The sequence below is a fragment of the Exophiala aquamarina genome, assembly GCF_000709125.1.
Source record: "Exophiala aquamarina CBS 119918 chromosome Unknown aczIA-supercont1.10, whole genome shotgun sequence".
NCBI lineage: Eukaryota > Fungi > Ascomycota > Eurotiomycetes > Chaetothyriales > Herpotrichiellaceae > Exophiala > Exophiala aquamarina.
In genome coordinates this window covers 367,431-386,900 of record NW_013550578.1, presented here as the reverse complement: position 1 = coordinate 386,900, position 19,470 = coordinate 367,431, and the positions used below count along the sequence as shown (strand labels likewise).

The following is a 19,470-nucleotide window of genomic DNA, read 5'->3' as shown; positions in this document are numbered from 1 at the left end:
GGTGACAAAGGAGCCAAACTTCTTCCGAGGCTGAGGCGTAAGAGCATCTGGCTGAAGAATGAGGCAATTGGTGCCATTGTCCTCTCGTAGATGGAATGTAGGTATCTGTCTAGCCTTAGTCCATACCGTCAGTGGATGCAGGTGTGCTTGCTTAGCAGAAGATAGATGAATGTATTGAAACCCTTAATTATTCGCAGCTACAGTGTTATTTTGCCTCGCCTATGTAGATCTGCAGGCACTGGAGTGACCGAGAGCTTGGCGTAGACACTAACACAACACCAATAGGGTCTCGTCACAGACCATGCGATACGTGAACATAGGCGAGCGATGCCGGACAGTGCAGGCCCGACAGAAATAGTTTCTTGGTCAAGCAACCTGATAATATACCAGTGACAAGTCGACGGAATTCCAATTGGTGGGGTGTTTCGTGTTGTCGTGTTGCACCACCTAACCTGAAATTCAGCTACGTCCTGATCCACAAATCACAACCGCAAGTGACTTGGCCAAAAGCTGCTGGTTTTCTAAGAAGCTTTCCACCCATCAACACGAGTGTCGGTCAGGGTCTGTGCTCCCTAGAAAACCCCCTAGAATTGGGCACGGTGGCTTCGTATTCGATCGCGTCACTGTCTGTCGATGGGCCGAGTAGGGTCGAATCGGTCGATTCAATGCAACACGAAGGCTGACCCGGTGTTGATAAAATCAATCAACTTCCCAGGTCTTCCATTCGCCACACCCTTGATCATTGTCTGCTCAAAAGGTCGTCATCAAGTCATCCAACGCCATCTTAGCAAAAAGACCACTTTCGAGAATGGCATCATCAAATCCGATCCAACGCCTGGTAGCTTACTCACTACCAGGCGCGTTCCTTCTTACAAGCGCAATCTGTAGGTCTCCCAAAGATAAGAAGACTCTGATACCAGAAAGCATAGTTGGTTGACGCATTCACTGATTTTCAAGGTCACATTCAAACTGCAATTTTCCATCCAGGACTCTTGATCGCCCATTTCGCTCGCTACAAGGAGAAGGCTTTTGCAAATGTCTGGGCCGTAGGGGGTGTGATCTGTGCCATGGATACCCCGGCTTCTCTCCTACCTATCCTTGCAGTGAGCACTGGTGTCATTTTAGATGTTGGCCCTGGCGCTGGGCACCAAGTATTCCGCTTTTCTAACGTTGACGGCATCAAGTCCATATATGGGGCCGAACCGGGCGAGAGCATGCATGCAGCTTTGAAAAGGCGTGCTACGCAGGCTGGCCTTGGTGGCAAATACTACGTCTTGAGTTGTGAAGCTAAACTCGAATCTTTGGTGCCAGTGCTTGTGAAGGCCGGGGTCCTCAAGCCCAGTGATACTCAGGGAGGGGACACTCCATTCGATGAGATCGTCTGCATTCGTGTGCTCTGTGGGGTTCCTGATCAGGACGCGGTGATAGAAGGGCTGTACAGCCTTCTCAAACCTGGCGGAAGGATGGTTGTATGCGAGCATGTGATCAATTCGGGGGATAGTGCGAACGGCGGCACTGCAGTCGGTCGTTTTCTCCAGCGACTGTACATGTGGATGGGTTGGAGCCCTTTGATGGGAGGCTGTGAGTTGACAAGGGATACTCTGGCGTCCCTGCACAAGGCTGCGGAGAAAGATGGCGGCTGGGACAAAATTGATGTGGAACTCTGCGATCCTTACAGTACGATTCCTCATATTGTGGGAGCATTGGTGAAAAGAAAGTAAAGCAGAGAGGAATTTGGTGTCTGATGTTGGTGAATATCAGAGCGCGAATTCCCTCAAGAAGGTAATTAGTCTCTCAACCTTATGAAATGTAAAACACCAACCTAAATTTCAGTGTTCCCAACCGGCCAGGCTGGCCTATGGGCCGGTAAGCAGGCTAGGCTAGGAGATCTACTGGCCAGCGAAGCCTAGCAGGCCGGCCTATAGGCGGCAGCATGTCTGCCTGCGCCACTGCAGACGTCGGTAGGCTGCCATATGAGCAGCCACAAGGTGCAGTCTGGATAATGCTGAGATGCAGCATAGGCGAATGTTAAATAACGGTCTTGATGCTTCGAGTTCGATAAGGCGCAGTCTCACTATTCCAGCAGCTCTTCCCAAGAGTCTCAACATAAATTTGCAATGTCACTTGACCCCCAGCTGATAACATCAACACGGTGTGATCATAACGACGACACGACAAGTTTAGCCTTCAGTTCAAAGCATCCGCCTAGCTCCCCCTGTTGACCGAAACAGCTCAGAGCAACAACAAGAGTCTTCAGGCAGCATATGTCGATGATCTCGCCATGATGAGAAGACTGATAGCTACGAGCAGAAGTTTGGATATCTTTAGGATCAATATTTGACGTGTCTGAGGTGACGGGTTCGGGACTTGCTTGGTTTGTTTTGTATCAATCTTGATCATGTCGGATGCACCACGTCAGTGAAAATAAGAACGACGTTGCCGGCCTTACGCTCAATTCGTTCTCCAGCCATAACTGGAGTAACGGATTTTGTTGGGAAAATTCGGCTCGCCTTAACAAGTCTTCCACAGAAATACCAGATACGAAGATCTGCTCAGCTACTCAGCAGCCTGGACAAGGCTTTGCCCTCATTAAGTCTGGCCCGCAGAGAATCTGCAAAAAGGGTAGAATGGGAAACCCCAGGATGTTCGCAGACCAAGGGGCTTTAGGATAATACCGCCTGCGTACAGAACTGATCCATCCCCCAAACCCCATGCGTTGATAACGTTACCTCATCCATTGGTGCAGTTGGTATCGGTGTGCATCAACCGGAGGGCAGTGTTCCTAGAATCTGTCAGGGAGGTTCGAATCCTTCGCCCCTTACGTTTACGTACGCAGTCGTTTCCCTGCTAGTAAATACAGATAGGAAAGATGTCTGCTCAGCTAGTAACTATTAAGGCGTACATATATTTAACTCTCAGTTGGGGCTCCTGATAATTGATTGTGTGCCCGCTAAGATAGCAAAGACTGCATGGGATATCTTTTTGTGGCCTCTCGGAGCTTGGCGATCGCCGCTTTAAGTAGTGGGGAGAAAGTGAAGTTGATTAGGTCAACTAGAGAAAAGAGGTTCTAGCTAGAACGGAAAAGCATAAGTACTGGCTAGGCAGTACTACGGTGCAGTATCTGTCAAGAAGTGAACTATTTCCTTAGATACCCAGCCTTACCCTGGACGAGATTATAGGGTTTTCCCTAACAAGAGGTTTTTGTTAGGAATACCCTAAGAGGCTTCCTAGCAAGCATATAACTAATAGGTCCGAGAATACCTCGTACTTCGTGCGAGATTCTAGTCTTTTTGAGCGATCCTCAAGGGCTTACGGACCTATTGCCTGACAACTACCGCTATACGATAGTCTTATACCTAGAATCGCCTCTTTCCTAGGGCCGCTAATAAATAGCGGTATCTTATACTAGATTCGCGTTATAGAAGCTAAGATATGCGTATAGAAGTAGGTATTACCCGCTTTTATTAAGCGTTATAGGACCTAGGCTTATAAAGCTAATTATAAATATTTAGCCGAGTAACGAGTGCCTCTCTCCGTCGAAAATAGATAAAGACTATTATATTTATATAGAGAAGGTAAAATACTACTTAGCTATCTTATAAGTATTCCCGAATCCATACCGCGACGAAGAATGGGTGGACAGCATTGCATACGGCATCAAGGAGTGGCCATCTGGAGGTCGTCAAGTTTCTCTACGAGCATGGAGCCGACACCGATATCTATACCGCGACGAAGAATGGGTGGACAGCATTGCATGCGGCATCTAGCAATGGCCATCTAGAGGTGGTCAAGTTTCTCTACGAACATGGAGCCGACGCCGATATCCATACCGCGACGAAGGATGGGTGGACACCACTAAATACGGCATCTAACAATGGCCATCTGGAGGTGGTCAAGTTTCTCTACGAGCACGGGGCTGACGCTGATATCCATACCGCGACGAAGAATAGGTGGACACTACTTTATGCGGCTTCTAAGCATAGCCATCTAGAGGTCGTTAAGTTTCTCATACAGTCTAAGGAAGACCTGGTATATGTCAACCACCAAGATTATCTTCAGTGAACTCCCCTACATACCGCTGTTTACAATGGTTACTGTCTTGTCATCGAGACACTCATTCGAGCTGGAGCTACCCCGACCATATCTGATTGCTATGGTCGGACAGTTCTGGATTGGGCTCCATCGGATGGCCCCATTCGATGCAGTTTGTGGTTGTCTGGTGCCAAGTTCTATCCGACACCGGAACACATCCAGCATCACGTACAGCGTCGCAGTGTACGGTATCTAATACAGCGAATTAAGGATATGTCAGACGATTCACTCCTCTACGAACTCGGATGCTGCCTAATCGTCTTGTCTGATTTCAAAGAAGCGTGCACTTGTTATGAGTACTTAATTTCAATCAACGATCAGCATGAACTGGAGCATCCCTATATTTGTGATTAATATCTAGCCGAAAATGGCATTCGAGGGCAGCATTTCATTTGTAAGACATGTCTAGAGTTAAGTCTTTGTACCTTATGCTGGAGCGATTATCCTACATCCAACGTCAAAGTGCATCAGCAATGCTATAGTCATGACTTTCTGGAGGTGCCGTCTAGTAGTGTGAATGAATTTCTATCGGCCAAGTGCAAGGAATCCGATAAACATCAGTGGCTTAATGCTCTAGCCGAGAAATATTAAGAAGATTTATAGCGGGCAACGTTGCATATTTTTATGCGTATATAAATATCAGTCCACTACTTTCTTAGATTGAGTATTCATTGCAAAAGCAATAATTAATTGTGGCTGTACACGAAACATCGTCTCCTAGCTTTGCTAAAGACATTTCAAAGAGAAATTTACAGTTCTGCACAACTTCAGCATGGAGGGCACCGTCAACACAAGGTATTATATGTAAGTTAGCATCTCGGAAACGCCAGCTGCGTCGCCACTAATTAAACGTATTGTGACGGCACGGCACACGAGGGAAGGGGAGCGCTCCTAAGTGTATGGATTGCCTATAAACGAAAGAGACTAAACTAGAGAGGAGAGAGACGGGGGTGAGAGTTCGTTGTCCTGTGAGGCGCGGCGATACTTTTGTCGTCAGCGCCAAGCCTTCTTCTTGTGACGATTTCCTGTTTACAGGTGTTGTGAATGACAAATTTCTGGCGACCACAGGGCTGAATAATGAACCCAGGAGAGCTGCCTGGGGTTTCTGAACTCATTTTTGGGGTTGCTCGAACTTAAAGCCTTCTATCACCGGTTTTTGAGCTAAGGGTTCTGCGTCAATGCGGCGAATACGCCCGTAAGTGCAAAGAACTTCGAAGAAATACGAATACGTCTACATTAGCACTCTCCAAGGTGCTTCATTGCAGTCTATAGAGCGACCATTGGTTCTTCCTTTAGCAAGTTACATTATACCTGTTCACCACCTAGACGAGGATCTTCATAGATCCAACATATTTATTAAAGTAGTGGCTATCTTGGTACTTATAACGCACGAGTATTGCTTTAGCAGGGTAAGGAAAGCGCTACCTATTTTAACGGCCGAGACTATTCTAGATAGGCTTAAAGATATAAAATAAATAAGATATCTAGTAAGCTTAACTTAGTAATTAAAATAAGTAGCAATTCCTATTTTAACCTCGACTTAAGATTCCTTAGTATTCTTACAACAGGACATCTTCCCATACTAATCTTAAACTCACTTAACTTCTTTAAACTATTAAATAGCCATTAAGAATATCATTATCGCGGGTATAAGATATACTATATCTATTCTATCTTTATTTAGTACTTATAATATCTAGGCAAGCGGTATAATTAGGACCCCTATAGTCGCTACCCTCCTAGCTAACGGAAGCTTTAATGTCTCTACGCTTAGTCGCAACGACTCTAAATCTATCTTCCCGTCTAGTGTTACTGTTAAAAGAGCTGACTTAACATCTCACGACTCTCTTATTGAAGTACTCAAAGGCTAGGACGCCGTCATTAGTACCCTTAACGACGTAGTAGTAGAGTAAGTAGTCGTACTTATTAAGGTAGCTTTCGATGCTAGCATTAAGAGGTTCGTGCCTAATAAATAGGTAAGCTATAATATAATAGTTCCTAGAACCCCCTTAGAGAAAGTTTACGAAGGTAAGCGTACTATTGTTACCTTGCTGAATTAGAAGGTTAAAGAGGCCTAGGTAGTAAGGAGAGAGTTCTACTAGACTAGTTTAAATACTAGTATTTTCTTCGACTAGTATTAACGCCCTACCGTATACTTTATATATCTATTCTAACTTTACTTACGTAGGGCATTATAAGTAGGCTTCATCGACATTACGCTCGAACCCTCGAAATTAGCTAAAGTCTAGGACTTAGGCTCTAATATTACTTCCGCTACTAATTTATCTACTATTAGTAAAGTAGTAGTCTCGATTCTCACCACCGCCGAAGAGTTAACACGCGATCGTCTTGTCGAAATCGAGTCTTTCTCAATTTCCTAAAACTCGGTCATTGAGGCGCTTGAGAAAGCGGCCGGTGAGAGATGGATAATCGAAAAGATAACGACCGAGTAGCAACTCGCTAAGGCGCAGGCTTCGCTTAAGAAGGGTGACATCCTATTAGCGTTCTACGTGTAGGTCCGCGCGTTCGTATTTTCGGGAGAACCTAGTGTAAGATTCTAGAATCTAAAGACGAATAATAAGCTTCTAGGGTTACCGCACGAGAATTTGCAGGAGACAGTAGAGAAGATTGTTAAAGGAGAGAAGGTTTGAAGAGGGTCATGGATTTTTCCTAAGATCCCCTGGGGCCCTAAGCCTAACGTTCTTTTAAGGTGTACGCCTCCGGTGTGCCCGGCAGAGTTTTTATCAGTTCACGATGCTCGTCAGCGCGCTAAATTTATACTGTAGATGTATTATTCTGGGCCATCCGTAGAAACAATGTCGAAAATACTATTCCCCTTTCAAGACACTCGATACCAACGGTCCCGGTATTGCTGTCGACGCGGCAGAACGCGTCGCCGCCGTCGCACATGACTTTGAGGCAGTAATTTGTGATTATGTGTTTGAAAGTACTAATGAATGATAAGGCTTCAGATAGCCTGATGGGCAGACCATCGTGGTCTTATATCGCATCCAAAAAACATTGCAAATGTCAACTCAGCCTCCTCCTTCATGAAACAGTCTGTTGCCAACTAATTCCATTTTAGGCTGACAGCGGGCATCGATCTATTCCGTCTCACTCTCCCTGTGAATCCAAAAATATGCCCTCCCAAAACCCACAGGCTGATTCTGATGCAAAGCACACCGGTGAGCGCTGCAGAAATCGGAGCAGCGAGCTGTATATAGCAAGCTTCAAATGGGTAGAGATGGTTGACATGTGTGCCCTGTTCTGCACGCAGCTATCGCCCTCTTCATCGATGACGCGGCGAGGCCGCCTGAAATTTCTCGTGACCAGTCGACCATATGACGATATCCAGGCCGAGTTCCAGAAGACTCGCAATGATCTCCCTACGATTCGATTGCGAGGTGAAGACGAAAATGACCAGATCCACGAGGAGATCGATATGGTCATCCGCATGCGGGTACCCAAACTCGCACTAGACTTCCAATTAAATGGTCAAACAAAGGACTAGAAGATCGGCCGCTGAAGATGGAGCATCGCACGTATTTGTGGCTCTATTTCGCCATCGAGGGCTTTTATGAGACGTGCAGCACGCACGCCACGTTGGGAGCATCGTCGTCCCTCGCCGCAGTAACCAATATCAGCCAGAGCTCCGCCACCTCTTTCACCACTTTGTCCCCGGCCTTCACCCATGCTGGAATGGCATACTGGATCAGCCGTGGCTGCTGGGAGAACAATTGATGGAGGAGGGTGCACAGTGCCGCCGCTACAGGATCCTGCTCTTCGTTGTCGTTGAAGAAGAAATGGCATACGACGTGCTCCCCTTGGTTCGAAGCTCATGGTCAACGAGCGATTTGGCAAGGACCGACTTGCCACAGCCTGGGTTGGCCAAGAGATGCGTTTCGTCCACTCATTGCCCAAGGTAACCCTGGCCCATTCCCGTCGATGGAATTGAAGATCTTTGTCCTACTTTTGTTGCTAGCCAGCTAATGGAGCCCAATTCCGAGTCAAAGTTAGATTTATTTTGAAAATTATCTCCAGCGTGAACGCGAAGTTTTTGTGAATGCGTCTGAAGCTATAAGAGGCAGCCTGGACAACCTGGACCGGGCGGTCTAGTCTAGGGGCTTTGACGGGATAGGCAATCTAGATTGACGGACTAACAGTGAGAAGTATGATGCAGCACATAAGTCCGTCTAGACCCTGTGTCGATATTTATTATCTCTTGTTAAATGACACAAACACGTAGCAGTATATATCTAAAAATTTCATATTCGCATTCCCTTACTCCGGAAGCTACTCAGCCCTACCTTATCGAGCCTTTATAGGGTGAACTGCATGGTGTATCATGAAATATACCTAGTCGCTACTCTACTACCCACTTCTTTTACGTTAGGCTATTAGGATGAGATACCGTGCATTCAGACACCTTTGATCGGCTGCCCGTTCGCCCTGGGTTTCCACCACTGCGTTATTGTGACGAGCCGTGACCACCTGCTTGCCTTTCTAGTTGCTTTGTCTCGCGGGTCACCTCCGTATTTATTTCGGAGGGAAATTCAGGGTACCCAAATCCATCTGATTTGACCTCATCGTGTCTGAACCGGGACAGGGGGTCAAGTAAGGAATACCACATTGACGATTAAATCCTAAGCTGCTTCGGAGCGGTGTCCCGTAGCCAAATGGTTCAGTGTCACTGATGTAGGGAAATGAAACGTCTTGGAGAGTGGTGGAAGGCTCGATGGTGTCGCATAGGCCGATAGGAGCAACGGTCGAGGCTGCAAAAATGATGAGAAGTGCAAAGGAGCCTAGTCGCACGAGACTTGCGGAACAACAGAGGTGAGAACCATTTTCATATTCTCAAATAGGATTTCACTAAGCAAGCTGGATAGAGTAGTATATGACGGTTTAGCTAAAACTGAGAAAGAGAAGTACGCTGCCTTCCAAGTTCCAAACGCAAGAAAGCAGAAATTGTGGAAGGTTTACTCGCATACATTCATGTCAATGCTACACAGGGGCAATTCAATTTCAACTCTATAGCAAGAAGGCAAGAAGAGCTTCTACCAAGCCTTCCGGGTCTTCCTCAGGCACGAAGTGCCCGCAATCCAACGCCTTTCCAGTCACATCTTGAGCATACCGCTGCCATACTTCTAACGGGCCTTCAACCTGCGTAACCATCGATTCTGCGAATAAGCCTGTCTTGCCCCATATGGCCAGCAAGGGTTTCTCTATCTTACTACCCATTTCTAATTCCTCCTCATCGTACACTCTATCAAGGAACGCCCCTGCCCTGTAGTCCTCGCAGGTGGTATGAATTCGGGTCTCGCTGCAATACGCGTCCCGGTAACAGGTTAATGCAGCAACGTCAAAGTCTTTCAGGTTACCTTTGGCTGTCCACGTCGCCAGGGTACGTTCGAGGAACAGTCTACCGTTGTCTGCGGCTTGAATCATCATCTCAGGGAATGGTTCCGGTTGGGCAAGGAAAAGCCAATGATATGCCCTAAGTCCAGCATTTATGTTGCTGAATCACCCTCTGCGGCCGGCTATTCTCTGCGCTACGCCAGCCCCTGCGACAGGGCAGTAATCTTTCAGCCTTAAAGTATGCCTCTTAGCCCACCACGGTCTGACGTCATGCTATGTGTGCCCCTGGATCCAGGGGCCTCTCTTGTTAGCGTGAATACGGTGGAGCAGAAGGTGCGGATGAAGATCTATGGCTGTCATACCTCTCATACATATTTGCCTGTAGTTAAACTTTACCTTTCCTTGCCATTTGCCATAGCTGGGCCCCTCCTTGTTTCACTTGCCAATTAATTATATTACCCTCGTTGCAAGGCGCACCATAAAGCTCGTCAAGTGCGTGTCGTGGAGAAAAGGGTTCCGTTTCGCGAGGCCCGCGTCGCCGTTTTTGCAAGTCCCTTTCACCGATTTGGCCCCCATCTTCATCGCTTTCGGCACGGCCTCTCGCCGCTTTTGATTCTGTGATTCTGTGATTCCTTGGCACTCTGCCTAGGAGCCCTCGAGCTTCGAGCTCGACCTAGGTCCAGATCCCCTCACTAACCTCTCTCCACCAGGGCTTTCCCATGTTACTAGTTCTTACCATTGCCGCACTCTATTCTCGTCGGCAACGTCTCTTCCTATACCTCTCTCGTGTCGGCGGCCACAGTTAATTTTATGGTGAACACTTACACCTACGTAGCCCTAGAGTTTAAGTATTGTTGTGTATACGTTGTACGCTGAATGATGTCCACTCTCGCTCCTCCTCGCTACATCGATCTCCTCCCTATAAACTTCTTGACGCCCCCTTCCGCATCGCGTTCTAAGTGTACACTCTAGGCACGTTAACCTAGTTAAACACCACGGTCGGTCGAAGGTCTCGTCGCCCGCGATGCCTCTTCTCCCTTACGCCTAGTTCCCACGGCCTAGACACTAATCCGGCCCTCCTCGCGGATAGATACCCCGAGCGCTAACCGTATCGTAACCCTTACGGTAGGGACTACGATATTATTAGTAGCTTAAGCCTTTAACCCCGATTCGTATATAATATACTATACCTCCTCTATCTTTTCTTCTTACTCTCTTCCGTTTCTAACTTCTCGGGTAGCCCGTCCCTCTTTCCTTCCCTCTCTCTTATATACGCTTTACTCGCGGCGTCGGTCGCGTTTTTACCTTCCCCCCTCTATTCTATTACGGGCTTCCTATCGTATAAGGGTCGACATAAGGTTCCCTATATAGTTAAATTAAACTTAGGTAAATTATACCTCGAACGATCTTCTACTAATCTCTATCCCCGAGACTTCCTCGAGGGAAAGTATTAAGAAGCGCTCTCCGCGGTCCGACCGGTTACGCTCTACGCCGATAGTACCCTTTACTATATAAATCGAATTCGAGTACTCTTCGAAGAGTAGGTTCTACTATCTTAATAGAAGCCGGTTATACGAACTATATCTCTAACGCTCGTCTAGGTACTACTTCGTCTTCGACCTCGACCCTCCTTAGATCTTACGAGAATATATTACGGCGAGAATAGAGAACTTCCTCTACTAGATATTAAAGACTTATACTATTAAAAAGACGAGTACGATAACTATATAACTAGCGGTAATTAAGCTAGTTATATATCTTATAGATATAGCGTCGGATAGATCCCTAGGTCCTAAGGTAGATCTTTATAGTACGAATCGACTAACTATATAGTAAATAGACGTTTAGGCTAAAGGAGACTATAGTTTATTAAAGGGCCCTTAACGAAGGAGTATAGCTTAGATAATACGGATACGAAGAAGCCTCTACTCGAAGCTAAGGAGTTTATAGAGCTAATCCGCTACTATTAGGCCTCCGATATTAACGTCTTCTACGACGAACGATAGAGGTTATAACTAGCGGCGATTCTATTGCTCGTAGCTTTTACCGAGTCGCGACCCTACGCCTTACTCTACATTACGTACCGCGAACTCGACCTCTACGTCGAGAAGGATAAAGAGACGAACGCCTACTATATTAAATTAGGAGTGAAGCTAACGAAGACTAAGTCCGGTAAGAAGAGGAAACGACCGTAAGTCCTAGGACGCCTAGCGGATATACCTCGACCTTATGCTAATACGAGCTTATACTATAGAAAACGTATATATTTAATCTCGATAATAACTCGGTCTTCTATATTATTACCTATATTGTAAGCCTAGCTTTCGACGATAAGGCTTTCGTCGTTCCGAGCTTAATCTCTCTAGATATATTATTCCGCCTATAGGCGAAAGGAGAGAGCGATTACTAGTAGATTCCTTCCAAGAGAGACACTCTCGATACCCTCGTCTTTCGCCGGTCTATTAAGACTAAACGCGGCGTCGAGACCTCTCCTATAGCGGAGCTTATATATAGCATCTACTAATCTTAGGTTAAGCGGCTCGGTAAGGCCCTTAGCTATATCTAGACTTTAACTACGTACTATCTTAGGCGGCCATTAGGGAACGCGGTTAATAGTATACTCTTTATTTTATTCTAATACCGTAGCCCTACTAAAGTGCCCAACTTATTTTTTCTAACTCTTTATAACTATAGAAATTTAGATAATTCTAACTCTAACGCGGCTATTCGAAACCTTATCCTTAACTACGTAGGTTCGTTAGCGATATTTAAACGTAACTACCTCTCTTAAATAATACGATATAGTACGCAAGACGTATTTTAACACCGCGAACCCGGCTATAAATCGGCGAAGGCTACTAGTCGTATCGGCCGGCTTCGCGATCGAAATCGACCTTAAGAAGCTTACGGAGGAATAAAGTCAATAGGTACGCTATATTCTAGCCGTCCTCGATCTCATTACGAGTCGAGATCGCCTTCGCATAACTATTATAGGATAGTTCGGGGTCTTAAAGATAGCCGAGGAGAGCCTATCTACGATAACTACTAGGCTTTAGGACGTATAATTAATAGTAATATACGAACTTATAAATAGGCTCTATTAAGATAAATCTAGGAAGAGTACGACATTACCGCTCCCGAGGTTAATATCTAGAGATAGATAAGAGGGGATTTTCCTAACTATCTAGAAACTATTCCTATAGAGGAAGCTATAATAAAGATCCCCGAACGACGCCGGATCGCGGAGACTACGATAAGCGACCTAATAAGGTTTACTAGAGAGAAGAGTTTATCGCGATATATTAAATACTATCGTAATATAATCGCGCTATATTAAAAACGGAAAAGTTATACTACTAAAACTATATTCCGTCTAGCTTTAGCCTTCTCGGAACTACCTAAACCGTTTCCTAGGAAGAAGTTAGAAATTAAGCGTAGTAGTCCTCTAAAATACCGAGGATTTTAATATCTATTCTATATAATAAGTAATCTTCCTTTAGAGGATAAATAAAAATACTTTAGAAGTAAATTTTTCCTTTAGCGATATATCGACCGGTATCGGCTTAACTAGTTCTTAGAGGCTAATAGTATTCCCTACCCTAACGACCTAGGTTGTTCTAGACTCGTCCTTAAAGGGAAGATGCACTTTAAGAATTATGCATCTCGAGTTTATAATTACGTCTTGTAGCTCTTTCTATTCTAGAGCTACTGACCTCGAGGTTCAACGATACCGCGTACAAAGACTCCACGAACACCCACCTATGCCGTCTGCTGCTGCTCTTTCCTAAGCCGGTCTTTCGCCCACGCATGCGCGAGCGGATGCATCGACAGTCCATCCACGTCACCTAGCGTGCTGGCTCGTTTCAGGCGGTAGTCGTCCCACTCTTCTGCTTCTGTGTCGATTATCGCTGGCAGCTGGGTCACGTGCCATTGTCCGAGTGCGTCAGAGTCGCCTGTCTCGCCATCCTTGGCCTGGAGAACACGCGCAGCGCCCTGCCATGCGTCGCTAAACACCTGCAGCGGGAGCACACTCGAGTGCAGCATCGCAAGAACTCCTAGCAGGTCCAGCGCATCCTGTCCGCTCGCGTCTTTTGTATGCCGGAGTACGTCGGCAGACGCCTCGAATATCGCGTACACATCTCGATACCGCGACTGCTGGAGAGCTTCGCCTCTAGTGCAGCGAGCTGTATTTCGCGGCCCACAAAGACTCGTTCCGTGATAACGGAATGATGGACGGCGCGCTGCTAGCTGCCTCCACTTCAGCCAGCAGTCTACTCAATGCGCTCTCCTTTCCTTCTCCATACGTGGTGCCACACTTTGACGCTAAGCCACTCACGCATGTGGTTGGGCATTTGCAACCGCACAGCTCTAGTACCCAAGCGCTCAGTCCGCTCGGCCTGTTGACAGAGATGCGCTGCTTTGCGCCGCTCTTCTTCCTCTAACGGCGATTCTGCCGCTGTAAGCCTTCACCCTTGGCCCTTGTTCGAGCAAAACATGTTCTACGATGCGACTTCTGTAGCGCTTGCAGGACGACGTCTTCGCTGGCCTCTTTCGATGATGACCACCCTCCGCCGTACGCCATACTCTCGCACAACTGGACCGAAGGACAGGAGGTTACATATAATGAATTGGTAGCTGGTGCAGGCAAGAACAACTCAGGCTACGCTAAACTCCGCTTTTGCGGTAGACAAGCGGCGAGAGATGGCCTTCAGTACTTCTTGGTAGATACCTGCTGCATTGACAAATCAGGAAGCCAGGAGCTAAACACAGCGATTAACTCTATGTTTCGATGGTACCAGCGTGCGGCTAAGTGTTACGTTTACCTCGCGGATATCTCTATGTTAGAGGAGGTTGCTAAGCCTTAAATCCTTATAATTTACTCTCTTATAGTCGTACTTTCGACTAAAAACCACCCTAAGCTTAGGATAGCGCTTAATATACGCTGAGGCCTACTTCTTACCTACTGAGTCTTAGTTGCGTTCAACTAGCAAGGAATTAGGCATAGATCGGATACCCTAAGAAGGGGTAGAGGAAGATTATTAAGTTCAAGGAGAGTAGTAATATTCCGAATACTACGCCGATTCTAGAGCAGAATATATGGCGATGCGACTTTAAGTAAGGGTTTGAGTAATTGGGATGAGTAGGTCTTGATTGATGTTAGGTACTGTTTGGGGTGATGGGGTGCAATTGATGTATATCTGAAGGTATAGTGTAGTGTTATTCTACATCTACGCTCATTTGTTGGGTTTGAGATGCCCCATCGTAATACGCTCTATTATAAGTTGGTGCAAAAGCCCGAAGAACTCGCGTCTAGACTATACGTCTTGGCCTAGTCCTGCATCCAGGCCCATCCAGCAACGCTCGCCCTACATCGGCCCTAAATCCGGCTTTGGGATTCACTGATCTCGCTCTAGGAACAGCCGGATTCGCCGCTATAACTGCACCTATACGCCCTGGCGGAGCCGAAAACGTACCACAATTTGCCGTACTGGGGAATCCGGTACCCGCTGTCACAATAATTACTAAGTAGGTTCACTGCCGATTGGATGTCTCTATTGAGATATATATGTGACTTGCACCCAATTTCAGTGATGGGAAGATTGTTCTGGCGCTTAGAGATAGCCGCACTAGCTGCGTCGATGGGAGCAGGTATAAATTCGATGATGGTCCCATTTGCGTCAGCGACGTAGAGCCCGTCTGCCTCGGGTTCTGGCACGGCGAGGGCAGCAGAAAGCGCTGCAATGGTAGCAGTGATGGCGATAGTGAGCTTCATGCTAGGGCCGTGTGATGTTGATAAGTCGTGGTGGTGGGGAATTGGAGAGGATGGATGAAAAAGTACCAGGAGGAGTGCTTGATTTGGATCAGCGTAGCGGTAGAACAATGAGTGGATGTAGGCTACATTTATACATATTTCTGACGAGTATAGATAAGGCTAATGTATAGGCAATGATTTATTGTTGTGGCTAGTGCTGTCAGCTGATCGATGGTCTGATCGCGTCTGTTGGCTACTACTTCATTTCCGTACCCTATCCAATCCTTCAATCCTCCTAGAATTGGAGAGGCTTAGCTACACTTGAATCCTTCCGTACGTATTACGGTTCTCTTGGTTATTAGCTCCCTTAAAATCGCATGTAGTACCTAGGTATAGTTGAAAAATGCCGTCTGCCTGACGCAATACTTGGCTAAATATCATTCTATAACCTCTTGACGCATTACCTGACAGCTATGTCTAGTCCTCAAACTTTCACGCAGGTCTTCGCTAATTATACCTTTGCTCTATGAGTAAGCCGCCTTCCGGTGACTTGTGCCTTACCCAATCTACCTAATTCCTCATTTCCTAATAATAGATACTACTAGGAGAGGTCAAAGAATCCTCCTACTACTATTACTGTTGCTGACATCTGTGTCTGGAAAGGTACGGTCATCTGTACACGGATAGGCCGGTCTAAACTCCTTGTGTAGCCTTGATTGACTTCCGCAATAGGCCGTTTCGTTAGCTTTCGTCTAAATAAAGTAGTGAAATGAAACAAGGGCTAGGACACTAGCTAGGGTATTATCAAGTCTACCCCTGTCACATGCCTAAGCGAGCATACAACAACAAGTATGAGATCGTAAAGGGGCTTAGAGAAGAAATCGAAAGGACGACTTGCAATGCATTCGATAAAGTATACGAGAAACTTTAGATCGGCGGTCAAATATAAAAGGCTCAAAATAGACAATGCGCTTATCAAGTAATCTTATAACTTCCGTAGCTGAGGTTATGAATGAATCGTGTATCCTATACCGCGGAGGTGCTATTATTGTACTCAAACTGTACTATTGAATCGAAGGTACTATGTCAAGAAGAAGAGTAACGAGCTTCGCGAGGTAAGGCTAGCCGTTGCCAATCGATGTGCCGCTTGGCATACGTGACCTCCTCCGCTTTTGCTGCCGAGTCTAGGTATACTGTAGGTGGAGTACAGCCATATTGAGGCTAATCTTGGTAATTTATTAGATACAATATATCGCTTAAGCTTCCTAATTAATGCATTCTGTAATAAAATCTAAACAAGGGACCCCCTGAGCGCAGAGTCCGAGGTACCAGTCCATCTTCCGAAGTATCCTGAAACGGCTCTATGCGGTTGCCACCTGGCGTGTGAAATACTGGATTAGGAACGGCGAGGCCGAGAGAACGAAGTGTAAGTGCTGGTGGGCTGCTTTATAGCGATTAGGGCTCATACGTAGTACTTTTACTTAATAGGCCGTATTACGCTACTTTAGGACAGCTCTCTTGCAATCCTAGTAAGAAGGCAACTACGTAATTATAATCTATAATTAACCTAATAAGACGGATACGGGAATGCGTTTAAGTATTAATGGTATAAATTTTGTTTGATTTCGTGCGTGCTTTTAGAAGTATCGCTGTTGGTATTTGAAGTATCGCTCGCTTGTCCCATCTCAGGGGGTGTCCCACCACGAAGGGATAGACTTTACCCTTACTTGACATGCCAAAAAGAGTAGGCAGTATTTTTACGTCAAGAGATTCCCCTTGTATGTTTGCAGGCTGCATATGCTAACCAATTCTTGAACATAATTAGCTTTGAATTAAATAGAAATAGAGAGGATAGGCTTAATTTCCGAGGCTGGCCTTGATCCCAGAAACTGGCCCGGGGGGCCGAGGCTAGCCCCCGAGATTGAGGTCAGCCTAAAATTAAGCTCATCCTCCGGGATCAAGGCTAGCTTCTGAAATTAAGCCCATTCTCTAGGATGAGCCATCTATTAATGCTAATAGCTCCATTTCATAGGCTGACCTCCATTTCCTAAATAGGAACGGAACTCTATTCGCTTATGAGAATACAAAAACATTCAATTAGTTCTATATCCCTCTGCTTCTAGCTATAGGCTCCTACACACGTCAATCCCTGCGCAACGAAAAACCCGCCCCAACGAAAAAATGAGGGGGTACTTTGACTTTACACTACTCGAACTCTGCGAGTACTTGGACATCTGCTGTAATTTTATGTTTGCTGTGTGCTGTAGGCAATCCTGACTATGCTGGTACCTTCGCACCCAAAAATTACTATCGCGTTGACCCCGTCCGCGCCTGGTTTGCGGAGAGCCTCGTTTTGTCGCGAAATTAGCTTTCCTCGCTAGAGCACCACTATCACATCTTAGCCTGTAAGTCCTACTGTAGTGCCCGCAAGCCAAGAGGCAAGAATTGGCAAGCTCGAACAGGAAAATAGCCATATTATGGGCATTCTATCGGACATGGGCGACTGGCTTGATAGCTTAAAGTGGGAAGATACTGAAGAGCCAATCTATGTATAAGCATACCCAGAAACCTCCTCAATATACCCACGACGTACGCTTCGGGTATCCCTGTTCGATCCTGAGCAGTGACTATCAATCGCACTATTTTTCGCGTATAGGCAGCCGTAACTTTTTCACTAGGGGGTCTGAAAGATTAGAGATTCTTCGGCCAAGTCAATTTCCGACTATCTCAAGCGAGATGCTCTCTGAAATGATGATTTCGTAGTGTACAGCACTAGGGCTGTGCTATGGGCGGCCACATTAGTGATGTTGCACTGACGATTGGCCCATTGGCTTGGCTTACTCCAGCCGACAATACGATTGTACGCATGGCTTTTTACGCAAAAGTGGAACTGACGGCACCTAGATGTTAGATATTGATAGTCAGGGGGAACCAAAATCAGCACCACGCACCATACGTGGCGAGACGACGGGATGGTGGATGTCACGAGTCATCAGCAAAATCGTAATGTCTCCAAAGAGCGCATCGGGCGTCTTCCGGGAGAATTTTTCTCGAGGTCTACCTCGGTCGACCCATGTCCGTAGCGTGGGTATCGGCCATCGAAAAACCATTAGACACAATAGCGTAGTAGTTTGGAAGCTGTAGGCCTTGACTTCTAGCATTTACGGCGGGCAAAAACTTTAGACCCCTTCGAGTGGAGAGTCATGTGTCAAGCACTACAGACAGCGCCTGGTGGTTCTTGTGTCTAGATCGTACCGAAGTTCGTGTCTGCTGCAAGCGGTCGATCCTTTGGTTGAGCGCAGTGGCAGTCTCCTTCGATTTCTATAGACTAGAAGGGAAGCCTAAGGGATCCTTACTCCAACGATTAACTCGACTGAACTCATACCGTAATCTTCTCCTCGCTATACCTACAGCGCGATACACCTAGCATTCTTGGTCACTACTCATTACGTTGTCTAAATCTGTGAGTTTTAATCCGCAACATTCGCCCAAGCGATGCTGGCGAGCATATCGTAACTTCATGTTTCCCCATTTTCAGTCACTATAATGAAAATCTATCCTCTCGTAAAAACACATAGTACTTCACGGTTCAGGCTGGAGAGAGGAGTAAGATCTAGATTTGAAACAGTTTGAACAATTTCGTTGTAATGACAACCGCCTACGAGATATCCTTTACAAGAGAGTGAAAGCTTTCGAACTAAAATAGGATTGTGATATACTATATGGGGTGTCAACTAAAAGTGCGGACTGGTCGAGATAGACCCGCCCTTCGCTTAATGAGATGGTTCCCGCTGAAATAATAGACCATTCAGACTAGTTAAATCGTGCCATTGAACGATGCGCTACCTCCGGAGGCTTTTAGTAATGCTTATCCAGCCTCTAGGAACATTACGCTAAGCGCTTTCGTCAATTTGTCACTCAGCCTAATATATACCCTAAGGCTGCCTAGCTTTACGTTACTCGTCCCTAACTAGGTTCGAAAGTTTTAGAGTTTTAGAGTGGGCGATGGAACAAGCATCGCACGATACCTAAGTACTGAAAGTTAATTGAGCGTTGAAGGCATTAATCTATTTACTGTATTTAATGATGCTAGAATCGTCCCTAACTAACTGAAGGGCCTGTGATGCCGAAATGCGATTCGACGGTAAGAGGTTTGTCAGCCCTTGAATCACCGGAAGAAGAGCCTTCAACTCCGGTTCCTAGACATATTTATCAAACTGCCTCTCTAGTCGCCAGTCCGAAGATTGTTTCCATTTTCCAGCCCCGGGATC

At 46.2% G+C, this 19,470-nt stretch overlaps 6 protein-coding genes across 6 annotated transcripts; 4 read left to right on the top strand and 2 right to left on the bottom strand.

The window, feature by feature from the left end:
• Positions 1-1,067: 1,067 nt before the first annotated feature.
• A1O9_09456 (uncharacterized protein) lies at positions 1,068-1,721 on the top strand (the record flags this gene model as incomplete). Its single annotated transcript, XM_013401426.1, has 1 exon — positions 1,068-1,721. The coding sequence occupies one exon, from the start codon at positions 1,068-1,070 to the stop codon at positions 1,719-1,721; it is 654 nt and encodes a 217-aa protein (XP_013256880.1).
• Positions 1,722-3,612: 1,891 nt separating this feature from the next.
• On the top strand, positions 3,613-4,014 carry A1O9_09455 (uncharacterized protein; the record flags this gene model as incomplete). The annotated part of the gene is made up of 1 exon (XM_013401425.1): positions 3,613-4,014. A coding segment is annotated over one exon (402 nt), but the record flags the coding sequence as incomplete, so codon positions are not given.
• Positions 4,015-7,231: 3,217 nt separating this feature from the next.
• On the top strand, positions 7,232-7,603 carry A1O9_09454 (uncharacterized protein; the record flags this gene model as incomplete). Its single annotated transcript, XM_013401424.1, has 1 exon — positions 7,232-7,603. The coding sequence occupies one exon, from the start codon at positions 7,232-7,234 to the stop codon at positions 7,601-7,603; it is 372 nt and encodes a 123-aa protein (XP_013256878.1).
• Positions 7,604-9,120: 1,517 nt separating this feature from the next.
• Positions 9,121-9,540, bottom strand: A1O9_09453 (uncharacterized protein; the record flags this gene model as incomplete). Its single annotated transcript, XM_013401423.1, has 1 exon — positions 9,121-9,540. One exon carries the CDS (start codon positions 9,538-9,540, stop codon positions 9,121-9,123), a length of 420 nt encoding a protein of 139 aa, XP_013256877.1.
• Positions 9,541-13,206: 3,666 nt separating this feature from the next.
• Positions 13,207-13,491, bottom strand: A1O9_09452 (uncharacterized protein; the record flags this gene model as incomplete). The annotated part of the gene is made up of 1 exon (XM_013401422.1): positions 13,207-13,491. One exon carries the CDS (start codon positions 13,489-13,491, stop codon positions 13,207-13,209), a length of 285 nt encoding a protein of 94 aa, XP_013256876.1.
• A 446-nt stretch (positions 13,492-13,937) lies between these two features.
• A1O9_09451 (uncharacterized protein) lies at positions 13,938-14,300 on the top strand (the record flags this gene model as incomplete). Its single annotated transcript, XM_013401421.1, has 1 exon — positions 13,938-14,300. A coding segment is annotated over one exon (363 nt), but the record flags the coding sequence as incomplete, so codon positions are not given.
• Between the last annotated feature and the right edge of the window lie 5,170 nt (positions 14,301-19,470).